Below are 27,959 nucleotides of genomic sequence, written 5' to 3' on the forward strand. Positions count from 1 at the left end.
TTTAAATCCTTGAGATTTTCTGAAAGTTTTAAAATGTTTGTGAAATGTTTTGAAATATTTATAAAATGTTCGAAATCTTTATAAAATATCTGAAATCTTTGTGAAATATTCTAAACAAATTATAAATCGTTAAAAATCTTTCAAATATTGTGAAATCTTTTTAATCTGGTGTACTGTACCCTTTTTGACATCTTTGAATTTGAAATCTTTATGAAATTTTGATTTTTAATCTTTGTGAAGTATTTGTGAAATTTTCTGTATTCATTTGAAAAATTTTGTTAAAGTATTTGAAATTTTAATGAAATATTTGTGAAATCTTTTGTATTCGTTTGAAATCATCTGAATCTTTTGAAATCTCAAATTTTATGAAAACTTTTGAAATTGTTTTAAATCTTTGAAATTTGGCATAATATACCCCTTTTTGAAATCTTCTGAAATCCCTTTGAGTTCTTAAAAATATTTTTTAAATCTTACCAAAATTTTGTGTATTCATTTAAAATCATTAAAATATTTGAATTCTTTGGAAATTTTCTGAAACCTTTTGAAATCGTTAAAAATTTTGGATATACTTGACATCTGGTGTACTGATCCTTTTTGAAATATTCAAAATGCTTGAGATTTTCTGAATGTTTTTAAATCTTTGTGAAATGCTATGAAATCTATTAAAATTTTGGTAAAATGTCTAAAAATCTTTGATAAATGTTTTGAAATATTGGTAAAATATTCGAAAGTCTGAATTCTATGAACTGTTTTTGAAATGTTAAAAATCCTTTTAAATATTTTGAAATCTTTAGAAAAATTGTGTAACCTTTTAAAATCTGGTGTATACTTAAAAACCGAGTGGTTTCTAATTAAAACCCCGAATTTCTAATTTTAAGCTTATAAAATGAAACAATTTTATATTAAAAATGAGAATCGCGAATTTCAATGATTTCAGATTATAATAAAATTTCGAAAATAGGACAAGTTCAAAACGTTAAAAAGGAAATAAATGCCAAATACAATTTTGAAAATTCAGTTATTTAAATCTAAAGGAATTAGAATTTAATTCTAATCTAAAGGAATAGAAAAAACTATACTATTTGAAATTAAAAGCGTTCCAAATTGAAAGATTTCAAATTAAAATTATTTTTTTAATGGACAATTTTATAAGAAAGGAGTTGAAATTGTATCATTTTTAATTCAAAGCGTTTAAAATTTACACAATATTATTTTGAATTTAAGAATCTCAAATCTCAGATCTGTAAAAATGGCGAAATGATGATCAGAAAGGTATTATTCGAGGACAGAAGACTTCAAATTAAGTTTGTTTCGACAACGACTTTAGAATTAAAAGAACTTCATTTAATGTGGGTGTTAGTATAAAAGGTGACAATGCGTTCGCTTTCGCGGTTGGCAAGACTGCCAGATTCTGCTCTCTCCCGCTCCCGCATTATGTCTCGTTCGATAATAATCGACAATGTTCGGTCAATTGCCGATCTTGCTACAGCGGTAAATTCAAAATATATTCCTAAATCTTTCTCTTACAAATCTGAATAATTTAAGATTAAATTTTTGAAGATAGAAAGTGTTAGAAACTTTTCAAATGAAATATTTTCAGATTAGAATTTTGAAAATTCGCAAAAACTTAATTTTGCAGATTATCCTTTTAGTTATAAATCTTATTACTTGGTTGGAAATTTAAGAATTTTCTTAAAAAGACATCCATTTGGGTTGAAAATTGTTTACAATTCTTATTTTTGTCTTAAAAAGTGAATTGTAATCTTCTTTGAATGAACACTTAACTATTTTTAAAAGTTTTTTTTTTGTTTACTTCATCTATTTTAGGAGTAATTTCATCTTCCTTGAATAAAAACGTAACTTTTCGGTTGAAAATTCAACTTTTTTTTTTAAGTTTGTCTTTTTTGTTTTAAAATTCGCCTGCTATTTTGTCAAAAATTCATCCTTTTTGGTTGCACAAATTCGTCTTTTTTAATTGAAGATTCAATTTTGTTCGTAGAAACTTATTTCTTTGTTACAAAAATTAAATTTTTGTCCATGCAGAGGTAACTGGAATATTTTTTGGCTGAAAAATCAAATTTTCTGTGTAATAAAAATTCTTCTGCTTTAAAAAAAATTTCATATATTTTTTATAAAAATGCAACTATTTGGTAGAGAATTCAACAATTTTGTTAAAAGTCATCCTTTTTCATTTTTTAAAATAAAAATTTAACTTGTTGGTTAAAAATCATTCTTCTTTGATTGAGTATTCAACTAATTTGTATGAAAGATTTGGTTAAATCGCTTTGTTAAGAAATCACTTTTTTTAAGATTTATATCTGAAGTTGCAAACTCATCTCGTTGGATGAAAATTCATCTTTTTTAATTGAAAATTCAACTACTTGGGTAAAAGCAAAGATATCTTTGGTAAAAGTTAAACCACATTGTTAAAAATTTGTTTCTTTATTGAAGGCTCTTGTCTGGTTCAAAATTTAAAATTGGTGGAAAATACTTTGTTTTGTTTTGTTTTAAATTAATTTTTTAACTGAAGACGTAACTTTTCCATTTTTTAGGATTTATTTTTTTTTTAGTTGAAAAGCCGCCTTTTCTTCGAAAAAATTTTTTTTAGTTTGAAAGTTCATTTTTGTTGGATAAAAATGCACCAGATTCGTGGAAAATTAATTTTTTGCTGTTAAGTCATATTTTTTGTTTGAAAATTCAATTTTTGTGAAGAAAATTTATCTTCTGGTTTGAAAGTTCAATAGTTTAGATAAACTTTTATTTATTTTTTGAGTGAAAAATCTTTGTAGGAAATTCTAGAAATTCTAGAAATCTTCTGAAATGCTTTGAAACCTTTCTATACTTTCTTTAAAAATCAATTTTTCAAGATGAAAATACATGAAAAATTTTTCCAGGATTCTCAATAATAATTTCCAAAACATTTAAACCTTATAAATATCTTTTGATATTATTCTAATTAAAAAAAATTTTTATTCTGAAAAATATAAAAAAGTGCCTTAAAATCTTTTAGGTTCTGTTTTGACAATCTTGAAAATATTTTAAAATGTGTGCAAGTCTTTCTAAATATTCTCTTTAAACTAAGTTTTTAAATTAAACGGCAGATTAAATTTTCCCAGGAATTTCAAGACATTTTTTTATTATCGTTAAACCCTCAAAAATCTTTAAAAATACGTCAAAATTTGTATTTCCAAATTTTAAAAAATTTAATATTTTCAAATTTCAAATTAATTTTAAATCTTTTTGAAACTTTTAAATATCTCTTAATATTATTCGACTTTTATAAAACTTTGTAATCACCCTCACAAAAAAATTTGGATTTAAAATCGTCCACATTCTTGTTCAAATTTAAAAAACCTGAAACTTAATTTTTCTATATAAAATATCAGTTTAAATTTTTCAAGAAATTTTAAGACATTTTTATTATCGTGAAACCTGTCAAAATCTTTAAGAAGCTTCAACATTTTTATTGGCAAATATTTAAAAAGGAACGCTTTTTGTAACTTTAAAAACATATTTTCATGTTTTAAAGTGATTTTGGTTCTTTTTACAACTTGTAAATGTCTCTTAAACTTTATCGAATTTTGTATAAAACTTTGTAATCTTTTGCTAATTGAAAAATTTATTTTTGAAATCTTCACATTCTGTTTCAAAATTTTGGGAAATAATTTTAAATGTTTTGAGTTCGCTGTCAATTTTCTCCTCAAATTTATTTTTTTAATTACAAAATCAGTTTAAATTTTCCCAGGAATTTTAGGAAATTTTTTTCATTCTCTTGAAACATTTGTAGAAATCCTCAAAAATTTACACATTGTATTTTGTATATGGAAATGCTTTCGAGTTGTCGTTTTACATCATTTTTATTCTTCCGAAATTCTATCCGTAATCCGAGACTACGAAACTCTAAAAAGTATGCCAAATAGAAATTCGAAAAAATAAAAATGAGGAAAAATGGTTACTCGCTAAAATAAAAATAATGCCGAATAGAAATTCGGAAAAATGAAAATTATATCAAATTACAATTATATTTTACCTCTTTTTGCGACTGGACAGGTGAAATTTCCAGGTGCGTTGATATTTGATTTGAGGGAAAAAGTGCGCGGATGCAAAACTGAACGTAGGGAATTAATTGTTCACTCAAACATTCCACGAATTTCAGCATGTTTTCCCTTTCGGCAGCTGTGAATGCCTGTTGTTCTTGTTTGTAAAAAAATAGCATAGCTTTTGCAACAGAAGAAAGTGACTCTTGTAAGAGTTTTGTAAAATTTTGCGAAAGCGCAACAGGAGCACAAAGTCTAAATTCATTGAAAGTTGCAATCAATCCATTGCAATATTCGGCGAGAGGATAAAATTCCAGCAATTGCTCGGGAGGATTTTCCTGAAATTAAGAGAAAATTAATTAAAAAATTATTAATGGAAAAAAATTATTTCTGATTGAAAGCTTTAATATTTGGGATATTTTTAAACTAGTAACGTGTGAAATAGGATAAAATTGAATTTTTCAAAATTATAAAATTCGAAATAGAAAGGGTTAAAATTTCAAATATGAAAATACCTTGTACTAAATTCATGGAAAAGGTCTTTCGAATAATTGAAGCTGTGAAAACTGGTGTACAATATGAATTGTTCCAAATTTAAGTTTTGCAAATAGAAGCAGAGAAAAACTATAGAAAAACTTCAAAATGAAAATTACTATTTTGAATTAAAGGCCTTAAAAATCATATAGGAATTTTAATTTTAAATTAAAACGTTCGAAATTGGGTAATTTAAAACTGAAAGAGTTTGCCAGTGTTTGAAATTAAACAATTATAAGGTAAAATAATTTAGAATAGAAAGCTGCTCTAAAAATAATTCTGAAATGAAAACATTCAAAATAAATATGCTAAAATTAATGTTTTCGAAATTGTACAGATTAAAATCTAAAGCAACTAAAATTGTATAATTTGTAAAATTGAAAAAAAAATAATTAAAATGTTCGTTTTCTTTTATTTGGAAATTCTTCGATTTTCAAAACTTCAATCTTTGCTTATTCATTTAAAAATTTTCGAACAATATCAATTTTACACCAGTTTTTAAGGCTTCAATTAATATTTGTACATATTGAAACCCATTTAATTTGAAATGATCTATTATCTAAATCTCGTTTTTGAAAGAATAAAGTCAGTTTCTATTCATGAAAGTATTAAAAACAATGAAAAAGCTTTAATTTTTAATAGCATAATTTTTAATGATTTGCATTTGAAACAAAACAAAAGTTGTATTTGCTAATTAACAATTTTTCTAAATTGTACGCATTCTATCTAGAATTTTATACAATTTTGAAAGAGTAATAAAAATACGCTACTCGTTTAAAACTGTCAATGTTCTAAAGTAATAAACTGAAATTATTGAAAAACCAATTCATAATTGAATAATTCCAAATTTTTTATGTTTAAAATTGAATAACTTCAATTTACAAATTAAAAAAGGATAATTTAATCGAATTTAAACATTATAATTTCTAATGAATAGCCTAGAAAACTACATAATTTGTAATTGAACAATTTAAATTAGAGTGTTCAAATTTTGATCATTTTAAGTTTACAGTGTTGGAAATTAAACCATCTTATATCCAAAGCTCTCAAAATTAAAAAATTAAAAATTAAAAATGTTCAAAATTGAAAGTAAATGATTTTTGAATAATGGCAGTTTGATACTTCTTAAGTTGAACAGTTTCAAACTGTCCGTTTTAAACTGTTTTAAGGATGTAAAAATGGAACATTTTGAATTGAACCTTACAAAATCATACAATTTTGGACAGAATTCATTCAAATTTAAAAAATTGTTAGCTCCGTAAATACAATTTAAAAAAATTTTAATCGTTCCAAATTGTGCAATTCAAAAATTAAAATGTTCTAATTATTTTTAATACGTTAATGATTTCATTAAAGTATTAAAAACTGGTGTCAAATTTATTATTATTATTTAAAATTTTGAAATTGGATAAGCTAATATTAAAGTTTTGGAAATGGCAGAGTTTATAAACGAAAGAAAGCGAAAATGTCTATTTTTCATTAAAAGCATTCATAATTTAATAATTTTACATTAAACAATTAAGGTTTAAGCGTTGCAAATTTGGTAACTTCAAACTAGAAGTGTTTAACAAAGTTTTTACGTTTAAAATTTAATCATTTTGAGTTGAATCTTCCAAAATTATACAATTTGAGATAGAATGCATTCAAATTAGAAAAATTAAAATTCTACTAGAAAAGACGAATTTTCAACTAAAATGCGTAAATTTTCAACCCAAAATGAAATAGTTATATTTGCAGTGAAAAATTCATTTTTAACCTAAAAAAAATTAATCTTCAACAAAATAGTTCAATTTTCAGCCAAATAAATGCATTGTCAATCAAAAAGATTAATTTTTGACCCAGAAGATAAACTTTCAACCGAACATGGTGTAATCAAATTTTCAGTCAAAAAAATTAATTTACAAACAAAAAAATTTCAACCAAAGAAATGGATTTTCAACTATAAGGATGAATCTTCAATAAATTAATAAAATGAATTTTTAACCAAATAGTTGAACTTTAGACCAAAAATATAGATTTTTAACCAAAAACCAAATAGTTATATTTTCAGTTAAAAAATTAAATTTTATACAAAAAAAAACGAATTTTCAATACAATACATAGTTGAATTTTGAACTAAAGAAATAAATTCTTAATGAAGTATTTGCACTTTCAACTAAGTCGTTACATTTTTAACGAAAAATGTAATAATTGATATTTAAACCAAACAAAGATTTGGAAATTAGTTTTAAACTGAGCAAATGTATTTTCATGGTGAAAATAAGAATTTGCTACAAAAGTATTGAATTTTCAATCAAAAATATTACTTTTTTTTTGTTTTTACCAAAGTTATTTAATTTTGAGAAAAAAAAGGTGTATGTTCATTCCCTAAGTTTTATACATGTTTTTATACATTTAAATTATACATGAATTCCCCCGATTCGCAAACATTTTTCAACTCAATGAAATTTTAAAAAAATAACTGTAAAGCTGAAAAATTGCTCCATTTAGGGTAATAAGAACTGAGCTGGAAATCATTTTAAGTTATTCTAAGTCAGAAATATTAATAAATGAACAATTGCATTTTAGTTCAGAACTTAAAAATTACTCAATTAAAAATGAAAACTTTTTTTTTAATGTTTGAAAATCCTTGAAAATCTTCAAAATTTTGTTTCAAAATCTCGAAACATCTAAATGTTGTTTTCAATTTTTTCAAATTTAAAATTACTTTGGAAAATTTTTCTGAACTTCTAAGCATCTTTAAGTGATTCGAATTCTTCCTAAAAATGTACCTAACATTTTTTTTTCTGCAAGATATAAACATTTCCTTAAAATCTTTCCGATTCATTTTTGACAATTTTGGAAATCTTTTAAATCTTTTTAAATATTCTTTTAGAATTAGTTTTTCAAAATAAAAAATTATTTTCAGTTTTCCTATGAATCTTGAAAGCATGTTTTTTATTCCATTAAAGTCTTACACAATTCTTAAAAATGTTTCAAACTTTTTGTTGAAAATCTGTAAAAGTCTATATTTTGTTTCAAATTAGGCTGTAGGATATTCACACCAAACTTGAAGTACGAATAGCCGTATTTTGTCAGCATACGTAGACACTTTCTTTAAATTATTTGAAATCATTTACAATTTAAAATATTTTTAGACCTTCTAAATATCTCTTCAACTTCAATTTCTTCTAGGAATATTCGGTGTTCAATATTTATTAAACATTAAAATTTGTCTCGTAAAATACATTTTTTTTTAATAGAAAAATTAAAATTGTAACGTTCGAAGTTTAGTTTAAAATATTTGATTTATAATTACGGATTCTAAACGAACACTATAATATTTATAAATATTAATCAATTGTTTTTTCCTAATTACAAAGTTTGAATTTTATTCATTTTAGACTAAGACAATATTTCAAATTTAATATTATTAATCTGAAGCTATTTATAAAATGAAAATATTTTATAACGCTTCCATCGGCCCTTTACATTTGTTTAACTACAAATACTTTTAAATTGAAAGTTTGATTTTTAACTTTAATCTGAAAGTTCTTAAATTTTAAACAAATTCAGAATCGTCTTGTCAAATCAATGACTATTATTCACTTTTTAATGTACAATTCAATTTTGAAAAAATCATTATAATTTTATATTCAAAGCTGGTGAACTAAAATGAGTTTGTATCCAAAATTGTAAATTTATAACGCTTCTAATTTTTTAAATCTTTGAAACTACATTTTAAAATTCTTTAAATGAAAAATGTACGCTTCAAAATAAAAATATGAAACGGAAAATTTTGAAGTTTAAGTTTTTTGAGTTACGCATTATAAACTGAATGATACAACAGAAAAAGATATCAATTCAATTAAATATTTTTTTAAACTGTTAAAATAAAACTTGGACAGATTTTTTCTTTAATATATTTGTAAAATTTCCGGTTAAAAATAAATTCACTGTCATTTCCCGGTCCAGCGGCCACTCTGGTATTTCATATTCCTAAATATACTTTAATTAGTAAATACATTTTATTTATCAATACAAATGAACATGCACAATAAAATCAGTGCTAAAAATCATAAATTCTTAAATTCCGTTATATTCTCGGTTATATATCCAGGATACTCGTAAATTCTTGCCAGCTTCGTTGCAATGTTGCAGACTGCATGCAAGATGCAAGCAAACGGAAAATATATCTTCGTCTCACTATAGCATATCACGTTACAATAGGTTTATCTCACTCTCCCACATTTTCCGCCTGCGCGTACGGAAAATTCGAGAAAATGCGTGGCAGCGAAGTGGCTTTAGTCAGCCAACAAACAAAGAAGAAGAAGCTTTAGTACGTCAGTGCGCCAGTGCATAAAAGACAAACAGGAAGTAATTATATACACATATATATATCGCCCCCCCCCCCTCCTCTCCCGGAATCATATTAAGTCATTAAGTGTCATGTCAAAAATCTTATATTAGCGTCTATAATTAATTGAATCGGGATCAAAGTATTGAGGTTTTTTTGTTCGCATAGAAAATTTAAATTTTCTAAACTTTTCTATATTTACGAAAAAATTGGTGTATTAACATAAAAAATGATTCAGTCAAAGTGTATTAACGCAGGTTAATAGTAATAAATATATCGGTTAGCGTTTTTAGTCAAAAGTGAATTTATATTTTGGTAGCATCAAGAGGGTATAGCGTGAGGCGAGACAAAACAAAAATACCCTTGGGCGAGATGAGCATACGTTTTTGTCACCTCAGTATTTAAAATCGCCAATTCATTGCTATAAACTCGCTACTCATATTTTATATAAAAAAAATTTAATAATAATTTTGTCCAGGTAAAAATAAATAAAGTATACATGCGAAATAAGAAAGGAAAACTGAGAAGGGCGCTTCTTTGTGACCCCACGCGCAAACTGTAAACAACGTGAAAGTGTCAAAGTTGTCAAAAATAGAAAACTGTTAGTATATTAATTTTTGCTTAAAAATTAGCTGTCACTATTTTATTGATAAATCTTTCAAATTTTCCAACCATATTGTAAAAAATGTTATTCAAAAATAGATTTCGTTATGTAGCTTTTTCCTATGATTGTTGTGTAAAATTACACTTTTCTTGTAAATTCACAGTGATTATGAAAAGAATTTTACCATAACTGTAATAAATTTACAATAAACGTGTCATTTTTCCAAAAAAATCATTTGAAAAAGTTACAGAACAAATTGTAGTTTTCAGTAACACTTTTTACAGTATGGTTGGAAAATTTCAAAGATTTATTGATAAAATAGTGACAACAGCGCTGTAAAATTTCAGCAACTTTGGAATTCCACTGTCGAACGCTTGATGGCGTTCCGCGTCCATGTTTTAGATTGATTAAAATGTCTATATACTTGACGGCATTTCGATATTTTAGACTCGAAATTGTCATGCAATGTATTTTACTTGAATAAATTTGTTAGCATGATTGGCATGCTCGCGAAAGAAACAATTTTGAAGGTTATGGCTGCTTAGGCTAATTGCGCATGCGTAACCTATTGTTTTACAGCAGCACTGGAATTTCACAAGACGAATGTAAAATTGTATTTAAGAAAAACCGATACTGCGCAAGCGCGAAAAATATATAGCACTTTCGTGAGTTTCGAGCAATTTTCCCCTGAAATGTATGTGGGAACAGTAAATATTATCGAAAAAAAATATTTCGAACAATTAGAAGTTAAAAGACTTCCGACCAAAAATGGCTGATTTACCAGGAGAGAATCAATTTAAAAGAAAAAAAGGGTGACATGGACTAGACGTGCTGTTTTGCAAATTGTAAAAGTATCAACCGGTGCGATTATTATTTTATTTTATTTCCAAAAACCTGTTCAATATTTCGCAAGCGTCAAATTTCCGATGATTCACTTAAAATGCATATTAAAAATTGCGCGGATTACAGAAAAAGTCACGTGGATGAGGTTATGTCAAGGGACAATTATTATTAATAATAAATAATTCAAACTATTTAAGATTATAAGCGGACAATTTCTTCATTTGAAGTTCCAAAAACTGAAGTGCAATTTTAAGCTTTGCAAATTAAAGCTTAAAAATGTTTTAATTAAAACAGTAAATAAGTTATTACACTTTTAAAATAGACGCTTTTACAACTTCCCGATTGAATAATTCAAAAATAACATGCTGCTAAACCGAAAACTTTTAAGCTTCTATAAATTAAACAGTTCAAAAATTTCTGGTTACAAAATACAAACCCATGCCATCATTTTCAATATTCCAAATTGAAGAAATTGTAAATAACTTTGAATCAGAAAATTAATACTAATAAAAATAAGGCGAAATAGTAATTTTCAGTCACTACGAATCATTAATTCTTCAATTTTTATTTAGTCATTAACATTTAATATAATAAAATGTTAACTTAGAAATTTAAGTTTGTGAAATTCAAGCGATTCAAGGCTTTCTATTACAAAAAATTCAGTTTCTTATTGTTTGGCTTTGAATATTTGATTTATACTTATTCGTTTTATGTGAACAGTCAATTAATGCTAAATCGTTTAAACTGTTATTTTCTTTAAGCACAAAATTGCAAATTGAGTGGGTTAAACATTGAAATATTTTAAACTTAAGTAACATTTGAATAGGAACTGAGGTTTAATAAAAGCGTTTTATTATAAATCTATTAAGTTGAAATTATTTGTATTAAAAATATTTTATAAAGTTTCAATCAGAAATTTAAAGTTCTTTGAATACTAATATTTTCGCATTGAAACAGTTCAATTTTGAGCATGAGTTTAGAATCTTCTTGTAAAATGAATTATTGTTGAATTATTGTATTATTTCAGAATTGTGCAATGTAAATTGAATGATTTTATAATTAAAAAATGTAACAATTGAACTTAACATTTCTAAACAAATTTATTCCAACATATTTTTAATTATGTGATATAAAATTCGTAAAGTTTTAAATAATTGGATGTCGAATTCTGAGCCGGTTATATTACTTTGATAACTGTAACGAGAATGCGAATATTACCGAGAAATAAACTCTCGGAGAATTTATGAGAATCTCAGAATTTATTTTAATTAATAGAAAATCGCATTTTTTCGTTAACTTTTCGGTTGAAAACTCAACTCTTTTTTTGAAAGTTTGCCTTTCTTATTGTAAAGTTTATCTGCTTTAGTAGAAATTACATCTTATTTTTATAAAAATGCAACTGTTTGGTTAGAAATTAAGCTATTATACTATTTTCTTGAAAACTTAACTATTTCGTAGAAAATTTACTTTTTGTTTAAAATTTATATTTTGGTGTTGAAAAATGAATTGAAATATTTGCTCGATGAAAGTTCCACTTACGAAAAAAAATTTTGTTTTTTATTACAAATTCATCTGTTTTAGTACAAAATTGATCTTTTTTGGATAAAAATGCAACTATTTGATAGAGAATTGAACTAAGTTGTTAAAAATTCATCCTTTTTGGTTGAAAAAGTCAGTCTTTTTGGATTGAAAATTCAAGTTTTTTCTTAGAAACTTATTTTTTTGTTACAAGAATTCAATTTTTGATGTTACTGAGTTAACTGGAATCTTTTTTGGATGAAAACTCAACTTTTTTTGTAATAAAAAATTCTTCTGCTTTAAGATAAATTTCATATTTTTTTATAAAAATGCAAATATTTGCTAGAGAATTCAACAATTTTGTTAAAAAGTCCCCTTTTTTGGTTAAAAATTCGTCTTTTTGGATTGAAAATTTAATTTTTTTGGTACAAAATTATTGTTTGTTTAAAAATTCATAACTTGATCGTGAAAACTCTACTAAAATCTTTTTCAATAGAAAATTCAACTGTTTTTTTGAAAAATTATCTTTTTGATTTAGAATTTTATCTGATATAGAAGAAATTTCATTTTTTGCATGAAAATGCAACTTTTTAGTTCAAAATCATTCTTCTTTGTTTGATAATTCAACTAATTTGTTTAAAGCATTTGGTTGAATCGCTTTGTTAAGAAATCACTTTTTTTGTTGAAGATCTATATTTTAAGATTAAAAGTTATCTCGTTGGTTAAAAGTTTAATCATCTTTTTATAAATTAATCTTATTTAATTGAAAATTTAACTACTTTGGTCAAAGTTAAACGACATTGTGATTTTTTGTATTGAAGGCTCATGTCTGGTTGAAAATTTAACTGTTTAATGGAAAATACTTTTTTTTTGGTTTAGAACTCATTTTTTAACAGAAAATGGAACTTTTCCATTTTTTAAGATTAATATTTTTTAGTTAAAAATACGCATTTTTTTTGTAAAAAAATTATTTTTTCGTTTGAAATTTCCTTTTTTTTGCGTAAAAATGCATCAGTTTCGTGGAAAATTAATTTTTTATTGGACAGTCGTATTTATTGTTTGAAATTTGCATTTTTGTAAAGAAAATTTTTTCTTCTGGTTTGAAGGTTCAATAATTTAGATAAACTTTTCTTTATTTTTTGAGTGAAAAATCTTTATTTGTTGAAAAATTCGTCTTTTTGGTTTTAAAATTATTTTCTTTTGTTGTATAAATTTAATTCTTTTTTCAATTAAATATCAACTATGACACTTTTTCGTTGAGAATTTGTCTTTTTAGGTTGAATATTCAACTATTATGATAAAAATTCAATTATTTTGTTGAAAATTCCAGTATTTTGTTAAAGAGTTATGTTTTAAAGTAGAAAAAACTTTTTTTTGTTTGAAATAAATTAATACATTTGAAAATTTTTAATTTGTATATGAAACACTGTAATTCCTGAATATGTCTGAGCTAGAAAATAATTTATATTCAACCGCTGATATAGCCTGAACAATAAAAATATTGTTAAAAATAATAAATTCCTCAATTCCCTTGAATTCTTTTAAATTATCCTAAATTCTGTCATATTCCAGTTATATAACCTGAAATTAAATTCTCGGGAATTTAATAACTCTAACTGGATGAATTTTTCCTCTAAAAATTTGTCAAGTTTCCGATCAAAAATTAAATTCAATGTCATTCCTGTATTGCATAACCTGTATTCTACATAACGGTGAACAAGTTGTGGCTTTTTTCCCTTTGTTTAATTGATTTCTGCACGTCAACCACTTGTCAACTGGCAAATGATTTACACTGATTTTTTATTTAATTTTAGATTATAATTTGGTATGATACGTGTAGATTTTAACGAAAATATACATGAAACGTTTAAATGCCCGCTATAAGTATCATGGCGGCATAAGTTTGTCTATTTTACTTTATCTAGGGTTACCAGACGTCCTGGTTTTCTAGAAAATCCCTCGTTTCGCCCCATCTGTCCTAGTTTCCTGGTTTTTCTCTTGAAAACTATGAAAATGTCCTGGTTTTTACAGAACCAGATTTTTTTTTTAGACATTTTATAAATTTTAAACGCAAATTGCGAGAAAATTGTTTCTTTGATAAGGAAAATCCCATTGGAGTGATGAACGCAACCGATTCAGTGAAAACTGTTCGCGACACATTGTTCTCCCATCCGTGTACGCAATTCAACTTACGTATCGTAAACCGAAATAAAGCCGATGGCCTTTTTTTAGATCTTTTTTAAGTGTCCTGGATTTTGAGCCGACTCATCTGGTAACCCTAATTACAATCGTCAAACTCTATCGTGTTATTTCTACGTTACTTTTATAAACTTTCGACAGCAACAACAATAGAGACAACTATTAGTATATTAATTTTTATTAAAAAACTAGCGGTCTGTATTTTATTAACAAATCTTCAAAATTTTCCAACCAGTTTGATGACCAACGACCCAGAACGAAAATAAACAAAAGTAATCGCTGAAGGTCATGGTACAGTTCTGGCAGTCGGTTATATTACTTTGAAAACAATGACGAGAATGAGAATATTACCGAGAATATAACTCACAGATAAATTTTTTGCATTCTTTGTGAACATTTTACCATTTTCGTTTCGAAAAAACTCTGTTTGCTCTCCCTTCAACAAGTGCACCTAAAAACAGAATTTATTTATATTTCTTTGTAATTTTAAGAATAAAACATATGTACCCAATCAATCTAGTCAATGGTGAATTTGTGAAACAAAAGTTGCATTAATTTAAGATTTTGGTGGTATATTAATCGTTACAGAAAGTTTAAGGTTAGTATCATATATTTTGTAGCCTTCTAATTTAATCGTTAAATTAAGGTCATTTTTTTGATATACCATTGAATGAAAATTAATTTGGTGCATATTTCTTATGCTGAAAAATATGGAAAATACGAATAAATAGTGTTTGTTGTTGCACCTGTTGAGCGAAAAACAAAGCGAATTCGTGTGAAACAAGTAGTAATTGAAGATGGCGCTAGTTGTTTAGTCAAGTTCCGCGGAACTTCAATTTTCAAAACGAAAAAGTTTAATATTTTATTTACTTTTAAATGGCGAAAAAGCCATAATTTCGGTTGAAAATATAGAATGTTTTGTAAAAAAATCGACTTTATGCCTTAAAAATTTATATTTTCGTTTTTTTTTTAACTTAAAATTTCAATATTCCATTTTTTATCCAAAATTTATATTCCATAGATGAACATTTAACTATTTGTTGGATTCATGTATTTCGTTCAAATTTGGTCTTTTTTCGTAGAAAATTATTCTTGATTGAAAATTCGTTTCTTTTATCCTTATAAAAATGAATTTTTTTGAATTAATGTAGTTGTAGCAAAAGTCAGATATCTGAAAAAATATTTTTTATATTATTTTAAGAATCAAAATATTATAAAGGATGTCATCTCAAATAAAAAACATTATTTTTTATGAAATATATTAAAATTCACAAACAGAAAATTAATTTTAACCATGTTTTTTTGCAATTCAATTTTGTATGAGCGTCGCTTCTTCTTCCCAATTTTTGAAAAATAATTGCAATTTAATAAATGACGGCCAATTTTTCCAGGAAACATGGTTAAAATTAATGTTTTCGTTTAGAATGACATCAGTTATAATATTTCGATTCTTAAAATCATAGAAAATCTATTTTTTCAGATTTCTGACTTTTGGCATGAAAACTACCTTAAAATTTTTAATATTCCATTTTTGCTTGAAATTTGATGTTTTTTAGATGAATAATCAACTATTTGGTTAAAAATACGGGTAATTTATAAAAAATTTTTTTCGAAAATTCATCTCCTTGGGTAAAAATTAATCTCTTTTGGATCAAAATTAATTTCTTTGGTTTTAAATTAAATATTTTTTTGAAAATTCGTTCTTTTTTTGCTTTCAAAGTTCATTTTTTAAATTGGAAATTGAACTATTTCGTTAAAAATTCGTTGCTTTCTTTTGTTAAGATTTTTTTCCCATTTGAAAATAATTTTTTTAGTTAAAAATGATAATATTCCATTTTTGCTTGAAAATTTATCTTTTCTAGTCAAAAATCAACTATTTGGTTAAACATTTTTGTGACCCTTGAGTTTTGCTTGAAAATAATTTCCTTGTTTTTAAGTTAACAATTTTTTTTTTATTTTCTGTTTAAAAGTGTATCTTTTTTTAAATTGAAATTTCTTGTTTTTTGTTAAAAATGCGTCTTTTGATAGAAATATATTCCTTTTCTTTGAAAGTTCATCTTCTTGGATAAAAATTAATTTATTTTGTTATACTTTAACTATTTAGTTCAAAATTCATTTTAGTTGTTAAAAATTAATTTTTCAAACTAAAGATTTAATTACTCTACTTTTGCTAGAAATTTATATTTTTACTTGAAAATGCATTTTTTTAGATAAAAATTGAAGTATTTTTTGAAAATCAGTTTTTTTTGGTTGAAAATTAGTTTTTTAACTAAAAATTTTACTAATACATTGTTGGTAACAATTTATCTTTTCTATATAAGAACTCAACTATATGGTTGAAATATCAAATTTTGTTGTTGAATATTACTCTTCTTGTTTGACAATTCTTCTTTTTTTCTGAAAATTTAACTATTTTTGTTTTTAAATTTTTTGTTTTTTTTTGTTGGAAAGTTTACTTGTTTTTAAATTTGTTGTTTTTCGTTGAAAATTTTACTATTTCGTTTTTGGTTCTAAATTCATCATTTTTAGTTTAAAATTCAACTATTTGTTTGAAAATTCATGTATTTTGTTGAAAATTTGTCTTTTCTTTAATAAATATTATTCTTCGTTGAAAATTGATAATTACGGTAGAAAATTAGTTTTTTTCTTTTTGAAACTTAATTTTTTAATGAAAACTTTTATTATTCCATTTTTGCTTGAAAATGCAGGTAATTTATCTTAAATTTCTATGTTTTTTTGTGTTTTTTTTTCATTTTTAGTTTAAAATTCAACTATTTGTTTGAAAATTCATGTATTTTGTTGAAAATTTGTCTTTTCTTTAATAAATATTATTCTTAGTTGAAAATTGATAATTAAGGTAGAAATAATAATTTTTTAATGAAAACTTTTATTCTTTCATTTTTGCTTGAAAATTCAGGTAATTTATTTTTAATTTATGTTTTTTAAATGTAAAAACATTAATCTTCTTGACTCAAAATTCCCCTTTTTTTATTGAAAATTAATTTCATTGGTTTTAAGTGAACTATTTTTTAAGTCGTTTTTTTTGTTTGCTTCAAAAGTTAACATTTTCAGATGGAAGTTCTTGTATTTTTTCTTCTCGTTTTCCAATTCATCTTTCTTGTTGAAAATGCATTTCTTTGTTTTAAATTTAATTATTTGTTTGAAAAATCATTTTTCATTTTGATAATCAATATTCTTAAGTACAAAATTTACGTATTTTATTTTTAAATTCATGTTTATAGTAGAAAATTAATCTTCTTGTTTAAAAATGTATCTTTTTGGTTGAAAAATTCTTTTTTATTTGAAAATTTGCTGCTACCTGGTTGGATATTTTACTTCCATTTCTGGGAGGAATTTGTCCTTCTTAGTTAATAATGCATTTCTTTATTTGAAATTTTAGCTTTTTTTTTAAACTTTGTTCGTTTTTTGTTTGAAAATTTTGCTATTTCATTTTTGGTAAAAAGTTTTATCATAAGTAGAAAATTCAGCTACTGATTGGTATGAAAAATATAAACAAATTTTGAAATCACGTGCTTTGTAACGTTCTTTAAGACAAAACTGACTAGTAATTAAAATATTAATCTTTTCAAAACGATTGGCTTACACTTTATTTTGTTTCATGAATAAACCATACAATTTTATTATAAATTTGTGTAAAAAAATGTTCATTTGTTCAATCTGAATTTTTGTGGAATTTTAATTAGCATAGCTAGCGCCATCTACCAAATAACAATTAGTGTATAAAAAAGTATAAATACATTAAAAATATATAAGTGTAAAAAATAGCAAATAGTAATTTCTTATTTCAAGCCCTTTTTGCTACAATTTTGGTAAATTCAAATTTAGGTAGATCACAGTACCAAATTTTAATATTTTGAGAGTAAAACTTTTTCAATGTGTTTTTTATTCATAAATACATTTATACAAGTAATTTACTTTTTCAACTACATAAATATTGATAAATAAGCAGACAAAATTAGAATTAGGGTTCTAAAGCCTCTTTCAGAAAATTGAAAGTTAGCAAATTAAATTGTGCTTATTTTTCAAAATAAAAATTGTATCAGACCACAATGGTTTCTTATGTTTTTTTTATCATTTCCCAGAATTAGATACTGATACATTTTTTCAAGAAATATCTTCCGATAAACAATTTATTTAAACAAATAGTTTCATGCTTAACCTCAATATTATTTCATTTTAGTATAATTCTGCAGTTCGAGGTTAAAAAATGGACACGGAAAAAAAAGTAAAAATGGACACGGAAGAAAAAGAAAAAATGAACACGGAAGAAAACGAAAGAATGGACACCGGCACACAGACGGACATAAATTTTGATTCAGAGCCTTGGAAATTCAAGTGTAACATTCGTCACTTATTGTCTATCCTAGGAATCATTCACATTGGACAAATAGTAAATTTATTGAAAATTTCAAATTAATTTCACTTCTTTTTATTCTAGCTGGAATACAAAATACGTCAATTTTTTATTTCAGTTGATGGCAATTGTCGGTCTACTTTTTCTCGTAGAAAATATGAAACATGACGACAAATCGATGCTGAAAAAGTTATTGCGAATCTGGAATATTATTATTATTGTTGCTCGAGTTTTTCGCATGATTCCACATTTATTTATCGATAACGAAAAACCTCTCTGGATGAAACACCGAATGTTATACTTTGTAAGTATTAATATAATTTTTTTCAACTATATGACGGCATGGATTTTAGGAGTTGTCCATAACTACGTTGCCAATTTTATTATCAGGCAACCAAAAAATATTTAAATTTTAAATAAAAAAGATGAATTTTTAAGAAAAAAGTTAAATTTTCAACCAAGAAACATTTTCTAATCAAAAGAGAAAAAAGTCAACTGAATTGTTGAACTTTCAAGTAAAAGAGACGAGTTTTTAACAAAATAGTTTAACTCGTACCCGAATATTTAACTAAACATTTAAATTTCCGTACAAGAAAGAAGATTTTACAAAAACAGTTCAATTTATAGGACTAAAAGAGATTAACTTTCAATCAAAAATTGAATTATTAAATTTTTATTTAAAAAACTCATTTCCTGCCAACAAATGATTAATTAAAAACTTTTTTTTTTAATTTTAACATGCCAGAAAATAAGGTGAACTTTTAGCCGAGAAAGATGACTTCTACCATAAAGAGCGAATGTTTCAATACAAAAACACGAATTAAAAGAAAAATTTTGATTTTATGACCAAAAAAATATCTCTTTAACAAAATAATTAATTTTAAACCAAATAGCTGAATATTTAACAAACAAAGATGAATTTTCAACCAAGAATATTAATTATCTAGAAAAAAACTGAATTTTCAAAAAAGGAGTTAAAGTTTCAAGCTAAAGAGTCAAATGTTTAAAAGAAGTTCTTTTATGTCTGAAAAGGTGAATTTCCAACCAATTAAAGCGAATTTTGAACCAAATAAATAAATGTTTATTCGAAAAAAATTAATTTGTAACAAAAAACGAAATTTCAACCAGTTGAAGATAATATAAAAAAAAAACGATTTTTTAACAAAATAGTTAAAATCTCAAGCAAAAGATGAAGTTTTAAAAAAGAAGATTAATCTTGTACCCAAAAGGATAGTTTATTTTTTGCCAAATAACATTTTCAACAAAATAATTGAACTTTTAACCGAACAGTAAAATAAGCAACCAAAAGAAAGAATATTCAACAAAATAATTAAATAATTAAATTGTTGTTAACTTAAATATGAATTCTGAACAAAAAATGTAATGCTGGAAATTTCAACCAAACAATATTTTTATTTTAAATGAAAAAGAAATCAAAATTAATTTTTAACCAACAAAGATGACCACTCTACAATAGAGGGTGAATTTTCAATAAAAAACAACGAATTTTCAACAATAAAAAACTTCATTTTTTGACCAAAAAATGTGACTTTAACAAAATGGTTCAATTTTTCAACGAAATAGTTGCATTTTTAAACAAATAGATACATTTTTAGATTAGACAGATGAATTTTCAACCGTGATTAATTTTATATTGAAAAATACGAATTTAATAAAAAAAGTTAAGTTTTCAAGACAATTTGAATAATTTTCTAAACAGTTGACATTTACACCCGCAGAAATCAATTTTCAACTTAATAGTTGAATTTACAACGAAAAAAAGATGTCAATCAAAAACGGAATAGTTAAATTTGTAGTTAAAAACTTTAATTTTTAACTGAATTTTCAACAAGTTCAATTAAATCAGAAAGATCTTACTAGAAAACTGTTAACCCAAAAATATTAATGTTCAATAAAAAAGTTTAATTTCTACAAAATAGTTAGATTTTCAAATAAATTCATTAATGTTTAACCAAATAGTTCAATTTTCACCAAAATACGTGATTTTTTTCAACCAAATAGTTTAATTTTCAACTAGAAAAGATCAATTTTTGAACTTGAATGTAATAAATACATTTTTAATTAAGAAAATTAATTCTCAAGTAATGAAATCTGTTTTCTAACAAAATCATTAAATTTGCAACCAAAGAAAAGAAAATCAAGGAAAATGATAAATCTTCAACAAAAAATGGATTGTAAAAATGCAGTTCAACTTTAAGTAGTTGATTTTTGAAACAAACCTTAATTCTTCACAAAACATGTAATAATTCATTTTTCAATGAAAAAAGATTTTAATTTAAATTAAAAAGACTTGAATTCGATAAAAAATACGAATTTTAAACGAAATAGTTCAATTTCCAACTAAAAACATTAATTTTGAACAAAGAAGATTAAGTTTAACTAAAAAAAGATCATTTGTCAAAACAAAACAAAATTAAATAGCTAAATTTTCAGACAAAGAGTTGAATCTTCAAACAAAAAATGAATATTTAACAAATTAGTGCAACTTTCAACCAGATAGCTGAATTTTTGACCAAAAAAAGTTGAATTTAACAAAATAATTGCATTTTCATTCAAATAGTAAAATTCTAAACCAAATAATAGAATTTTTAACCAACCGAGATAAGTTTTGAACCAAAAATATAATAGTCGACTTTTTAACCAAAAGTAGTTGCATTTTATTTTTGAGTTATATTAGTTTGTATTGGTTTATGGACAGCCCCTTACAGAATTCCTACCTTCTCAATATTTTTCCAAATAACACAGGAATGTTTGTAAATTTTTTGGAATTAGATTTACAACAAAAAGTGTACTTTTGGAAATTTTTTTTTGTATCATACAAATATAGGAAGAGAGTTTTTTTGAAAAAAATGTCGGTAAAGAAGGAATTGAATAAGTAATATATGGCCTGAAAGGAAAATAATTTGTTTATTCTCTTTTTTATTTTTTAGGAGTTTGTGTATACTCTTGTGGATGCGATTTTCCATTTGTTTCCATTCATCTTTATGATGATTCATAATCCCCAGTATGAACCTTATCTTATTTATTTAAAGGTATATTATTTTAATATTTTAATCATGTATTTAATATATATTTATAATTATAATACTTATATCGCTGGAGTGAATCAGGGTGGTCGTTTTGATCTAGGAAAAAATTCTCAGTTCGCAATATTGTTCACTGCCATTGAAATTAAAAAATCGGAAAAAAATCTCATAAGTGGAACTCTTTTGAATTTTGAACATTTAGGATTGAATCTTAAACAATTTTTATTTCATAAAATTTTCATATGTAAAATAAAAACTTGTAAGACTTTCCAAATGAAAGATTAAACTGCAAAATTCTAAATTGTACACTTGTATAAATTGAAGAGTTTCAAGATTTCCGGCTAGAAAATACTTTCAGTGCTCTAGATTGAACAACTAATCCATTAATTTGCAAATATTCAGAAGTATATAATTTTTATCAGTTTAAAGATGGAAACATTAAAACTTGAATGATTTAACATTTTTTAAACTTAAAAGTTTTTAAATTAGAAGCTGAATTATTTTTATTTTTAGTCGACAAAAATTGATAATTTTTGATACATCAAAATTTAACACGATCATTTACAAATTAAAAAATTTAACAATTAAAATGGTTAGCTTAAAGGTTTAATTTTTGCACTCTGAAACTTTAATGATTAACAGTTTTCTTTTTCAATAAATTCACTTTAAATTTGCGTACTTCAATATAAATAAATATTATTAAAATTTTATTTTTTAAAAGACTTCAGATTTAATGGGTTATAAATTGAATATTTTAAACTAAAACAATATTTCAATAGAATTTTAAATTGATTCAAAATAGCATTTTATAATTCTTTAAATTGAAAATGCTTCAGCGAAAACAAGAATACCAAAAATGGAAAATTTTTAAAGTCAAATATTTTAGAATAACGAAATTATTTTAAATTACACTATATCTGATATGAAATTTCTGAGGCAAAATAAAAAGTTCACTATCATTTCCTGGTCCAGCGGGCCACCCTGTAATTTTAAATCTTTTTCGTGATAAATTTCGATTTTTTCAGATTTTCCTGAGCTGCAGCTTTACCATATTTGTTCTGCACATTTTGTGGAACATTTACAGACTGAGAAAGTTGCGTTTAAAACATGGCCAATATAAGTTACGTATTAAGCAACAAGATAATATGTACATGACGTACGGTAGACTTTACTATGTTACCTTCTAAAAATATTTGTCTACCCTTATATTTTTGTAATATAGGGTACAAGAATTTAATTTAAAAATCTGTAATGTATACTTTTGATACTTATTTTGAGTAAAAATATGAAAAAATAAAAATCTCAAATATTTCATACAAAAAACCTTCTGATTTCGGGGATATTATAAATTTTCAATCTAAACTTATTCATTTTTTAGGCTTTCCATTCTATTACTGCTTTCAATTAAATTCACTTGAATAATTTGAAATTTAACAGTGTAGAATCGAAAGCTCTCAAATTTGAAAAATTCTGAAATTGAATAGCTTCGGATTTAAAATGGTCAAAATTGAATAATGTCAATATAAAGCAGGGTAAAAAAATGTCTTCGTTTTAAATTATTTTTTTAAATTAAAATTTAACTATTCTATTTTTGGTTGAAAACTGATAGTTTTCAGTTGAAACTTCAAATTAGGTTGACTCAATTTGTTTGAAAATTTGTGTTTCTTCTGCTGAATTTTTTTTTTTTTACTGAAAACTTTACTATTCCTGTTTAAACATAAATTAATTTATTCAAAATTTTTTTTTGTAATTATTTCAGTTTAATATTCCATAATTTTAGTTAAAAATGTATGTCTTTGGTTGAACATTAATTTGTTTAACTTTTTAATTTTTGATAGAAAAATTATATCTTTTCCTAGAAAATTCGTCTTCTTTGATAAAAGAAAATTTTTTTTTGTTAAAAATGCATATTTTTGGTTTAAAATTGAATTCTTATAATTAAAAATTCACCCTTTTAGTTCAAAATGTATCTTTTTACTTAAAAATGCAACTATTACAGTTAAAGATTCATCATGCTAGATGATAATTTATCACTTTATTTGAAAATGTAACTAATTTTCGAAAACTAGATTTTTTAATTAATTTTTTTAAATCTGGAAATGTAACTATTACAATTGAATATTCCATCCTCCAAGTTGAAAATTCATCTCTTTAGGAGAATAATAATTTTTTTAACAGAAAATTTAATTATTCAATCTTTGTTGAAAATATATATTTTTTAATTCAAAATTCATGTACTTTGTTGAAAATTCGCTTTTTTCGAAACTAATCTTCTTGGTTGAAAATTTAATTATGCTAATTAAAAGTTCATTATTTTAGTTGAAAATATAGCGTTTCAGTTAAAAATCTAACTATTTTTAGAACATTATTTTTTTTGTATTGAGAATTAATTTTTTAAACTGGAAATGTAACCATTTTAATTGAAAATTCCATCACCTTAGTTGATAATTCATTTGTCCGGTCCAACATACATTTTTTAAACTCAAAATTCATCTATTTAATTTTAGGTAGAAAAATGATCTTTTTTAGTTGAAAATTCGTCTTTTTGTTACAAATTAGTCTTCTTGGTTGAAAATCCATATTTTTGGTTGAAAATTGAAAAAATCATCGTTTTAGTTAAAAACGTATCTTTTTAATTCGAAATTCAACTATTCCAGTTGAAGATTCATCATGTAAGGGAAAGATTCATCACTTTCTTTGAGAATGTAACTATTTTTTGAAAATTAATTTTTTTTATTGAAAATTTTTCTAAACTGAAAATGTAACTATTTAAATTGAATATAAAATCATCTCAGTTGAAAAATCAGCTCTTTGGTTGAACATCAATTTTTTTAACTGAAATTTTTAATATTGTCTTTTTCGTTTTAAGTTAAACATTCATAACCTTTAATTTGTTTGTTTTTTGTTGGTAAATTAATTCTTTTTAATTGAAAAGTTGAGTATTCCATTTTTGCTTAAAAGCTGATCTTTTTTAGTTGAAAAATCAACCTTTTGGCTGATAATTCATGTATTTTGTTGAAAAATCTTATTTTTAGTAAAAAATAAATGTTTTTGGTAAAAAATTCAAGTATATGGTTAAAAATTAATCTATCTTTTTGAAAATGCAATATTTTTACATGAAATTTCAGGAAACGCAATTGTTTTAATTATTATTCAAATAACTGGATCTGTCAAGGAATGTTTTTTTTCAGGATTTGAGTAAACTCCCGGCAAATTTAAAAAAAAAAGATAATTTTAAACTGAAAGGAACTGAAATTCTGTCATTTCTAATCAGAAGTGTTTAAAATTGAATAAGTCCGAATTTTTAATTTAAAGAATTAAATAATTACAAATTAAATTTTTTTAAATAGAATCGTTTCTAAATTAACGATATTCAAAAAGTACATTTTCCAATGAAAAGCTCTCAAAATGGAATAAGTTAAAATAAAGGTGTTTAAAATGGGAATTTTTTTAAAAACAAATTGAATCATTAAAATTCTTCAATTTCTAATTAAAAGTGTTTAAAGTTAAATAATTTCGGACGTTAATTTTGAAAACAGGGCAATTTCAAATTGAAAGGAACTTAAAATCTGTAATTTTTAATTCCAAGTATTTAGAATTGGCTCTAAATTTAACAGTTAAATTTAATTTATACAAAGTTGATTAATTTCGAAATGAAAGGGTTTGCAATCAACACACACTTGAATGATTCCAACTAAAAACGTTTAAAATTTAATAAGATTTTCGTTTTAAAATTGGGAGATTCTCTTTTGAATATTTAAAATGTTGCATTATCTAGTTTTGAAGGCTTCAATTTAACAAATTTAAATGACCAGAAAAAAGGTTGGAATTAATTTCTGAAACTTACGGACTGAAGAATATTTTCCATTTTGACGTCAGCTCTCTGCAATTTATTAATCAGCGTGAAAGTCTCCATATCTTTTTCAAACCTCTTCGTCGTTTTTCGAATATTTGCCTCCATCTTTTCTCCGATGATTTTAACGAATATTTCCGACATTCTCCCGGTAAAATCGGCACCTACTCTTCCAAAGGAAAGCGCAAAATAGGTGCACTGGCCCAAAATCGAATCCACAGAAGTAACGCCCGGCAAATCTTGTTCAAGTGTTGCGAGAAATTGTGAAATCTACAAATTTTCTCAAAAATTATTGAGTTTTTATTTTCTTTACATTTTTTTTCGTATATTGATACCTACTTTTTCTTCGAGCCAGTGATAGAAAATTGCGGATTCATTTATGGAAGTATCTCTGCCAAGAGTTATGTGATCCTGATCGCTAAACATTGCCCGATATTGTGTTATAATATTAAATAAATGAATTCTCGAGAGTTCGATCGTTTTTGTCAAATGGGCGTTTGCTGAAAAAAAAGAATTAGAAATCATTATTATATACCAAAATTAAATATTAGAAAATACAAGTGTCTCTAGTTCGGAGGAAAAATAGTGTCAACAGTGGAATACATTTTGAAAAATAGTTCCGAAATAGTGACATGAAAATTTTTTAATTCTAAACTTTATACATAAAATCCTACGGATTTGCAAATCACATTTGCACAAATAAAATGAATTGTTAAACCCATTACATTTTTTTTTTAAGTTATAAGTAGATCCAGGTATTTTAAATTTATAAAGAAATTAATTATGTAAATTCTAAAACTAATTCATAGGAGTACTACTTTGATATTTTGTATTTTTTTCTTTATTCTTTTTCATCTGTGCTACAGAATTTTTATTTTCAAATTTCAGGTTTTTCAAAGTAAATTAACAAAAAAATTCTAAACCTTACACCACCGACAGTTTTATTCCACACAAATTTAGAGACTTTTAGAGAAAGAAAAAATATAATGAATGAAGAATAATTGCATAAAATGAAACAAATTAAACACTGATTAAAAATATTTACAAGGATCTTCAAAAAGTAAGGACTATTTTACTGATTCCAATAAAATGAATAAATTTCCTCTAAACACGATACATCTAATTTTGAAGTTTTTTTAATCATAGGAATTTCGGTATATACTTTGAATTATTGAAAAATAAATTACCCTCAAGAATAAATTTAAACTGATCACTTTCAACTCAGGGTTTTTCTACTATCTTAGATTCTTTGAAATTCAAATTATTTAATATATATTCAACTTTGAAATTTTGAAAATGTCATCTACAAATAATCCCTTTTAATAAGCCAAACCATAGAAAACCTTACTCGAATTTAGAAACTAATAAAATTAAAACTTTCAAATTATCTCATAAATTACTGAAAATATTACACATTTTTTATTTTAGTGCTTGTAGTATTTTCAAAAAAGAATTTAAATATAAAATCATCAAGTTTCGAGGACTTGAAAGTCTAAAAAAATTTAGATTGTATTTGATTTTTTAAGTTTGTAAATTCTTTTAAATAAAATTTATGTAGATAACATACTGAATTCAATACGAAACACTTCAAATTTCTAAGATTTCAAGGCAAAATATATTTTCCAAAAAATAGTTGAATTTTCAGCCGAAAAAGATTTTCTACCCAAAGAGATGAATTTTCAATACAAAAAGACGTTTTGTCAACAGTAAAAAATTAATTTTTAACCCAAAAGTTTCATTAACAACCAAATAGATGAACTTTCCAGTAAAACAGAAGAGTTTTTTGAAAAAATAGTTGAAGATTTAACCAAATACTAGAATGTTAAGCCAAAGAGACGAATTTTTTCGAAAACAGTTGAATTTTGAACAAAAAAATTACTTTTCAATCAAGAAAGATAAATTTTTAACCAAAAGGCATGACTTTCATACCATAAAAGATGAATTTTTAACAACATAGTTACATTTTCGACAAAAAATGATGACTAGCAAAATAGTTCAATTTTCTAGAAATAATTAGATTTTTTTTTATAGGTGAATTTTCAACATACAAAGATGCATTTTCAATTGAACGGTCAAATTTTTATACGAAAAAGATACAAGTTCAATCAAATATTGGAATTATCAAAACAAAAAGAGAAATTTGGTAGAAAACAGTTGAATTTTGATAAAGAACGGTCAGTTTTAACTACGAAAGATGATTTTTCTACCTTTTTAAATAGGAACAAATTCATTTTTAACGAAAAAGATCATTTTTAATAAGATAATTGAATTCTTAACTAAAAAATTGAACTTTTAACAAACAAGAATAGATTTCTACCTGAAAAAGATGACTTTTTAACAAAGTAGTCAAATTATCTACCAAATAGTTGAATTTTAAAGAAAAAAGTTAAATTTCCAACCAAAAATTTGTTAATTTTCAACAAACATGATTAATTTTCTACCAAATATAGTTAAATTTTTAACTCACAGAATACACAGGATAAATTTTCAACCAAAAATGAAATAAATAATTAGATAAAAACTATGATACAAAAATAACTATGAACTGAAAAAAAAAGAATTTGAAACAAAATTGTTAATTTTGCGACCAAAAAGATTTTCATACCAAAATAC

General features: G+C 24.3%; 2 protein-coding genes across 8 annotated transcripts in view; one reads left to right on the forward strand and one right to left on the reverse strand.

The window, feature by feature from the left end:
- LOC117170042 (conserved oligomeric Golgi complex subunit 8) overlaps positions 1 to 27,959 on the reverse strand; it is a 40,308-nt gene that overhangs the window by 961 nt on the left and 11,388 nt on the right. Inside the window, exons 6-8 of the mRNA XM_033356564.1 lie at positions 25,686 to 25,846; positions 25,341 to 25,616; positions 4,031 to 4,375 (exon numbers count right to left, since the gene is read on the reverse strand). Coding sequence (XP_033212455.1) covers positions 4,031 to 4,375; positions 25,341 to 25,616; positions 25,686 to 25,846 — 782 coding nt within the window. The remainder of the gene's footprint in view (positions 1 to 4,030; positions 4,376 to 25,340; positions 25,617 to 25,685; positions 25,847 to 27,959) is intronic.
- Positions 8,720 to 22,764, forward strand: LOC117170051. Of its 7 annotated transcripts, none has more exons than XM_033356590.1 (5): positions 8,720 to 8,923; positions 18,273 to 18,482; positions 18,565 to 18,750; positions 21,398 to 21,499; positions 22,519 to 22,764. In XM_033356590.1, the coding sequence occupies exons 2-5, from the start codon at positions 18,300 to 18,302 to the stop codon at positions 22,678 to 22,680; spliced, it is 633 nt and encodes a 210-aa protein (XP_033212481.1). In that variant the 5' UTR covers positions 8,720 to 8,923; positions 18,273 to 18,299; the 3' UTR covers positions 22,681 to 22,764. The 7 variants fall into 7 exon arrangements, with proteins under 7 accessions (XP_033212481.1, XP_033212464.1, XP_033212497.1 ...); XM_033356573.1 differs by having other exon boundaries at positions 8,721 to 8,927; positions 22,519 to 22,763; XM_033356606.1 differs by lacking the exon at positions 8,720 to 8,923 and adding an exon at positions 9,051 to 9,164.

Source organism: Belonocnema kinseyi, chromosome 1, assembly GCF_010883055.1.
Source record: "Belonocnema kinseyi isolate 2016_QV_RU_SX_M_011 chromosome 1, B_treatae_v1, whole genome shotgun sequence".
Classification (NCBI taxonomy): domain Eukaryota; kingdom Metazoa; phylum Arthropoda; class Insecta; order Hymenoptera; family Cynipidae; genus Belonocnema; species Belonocnema kinseyi.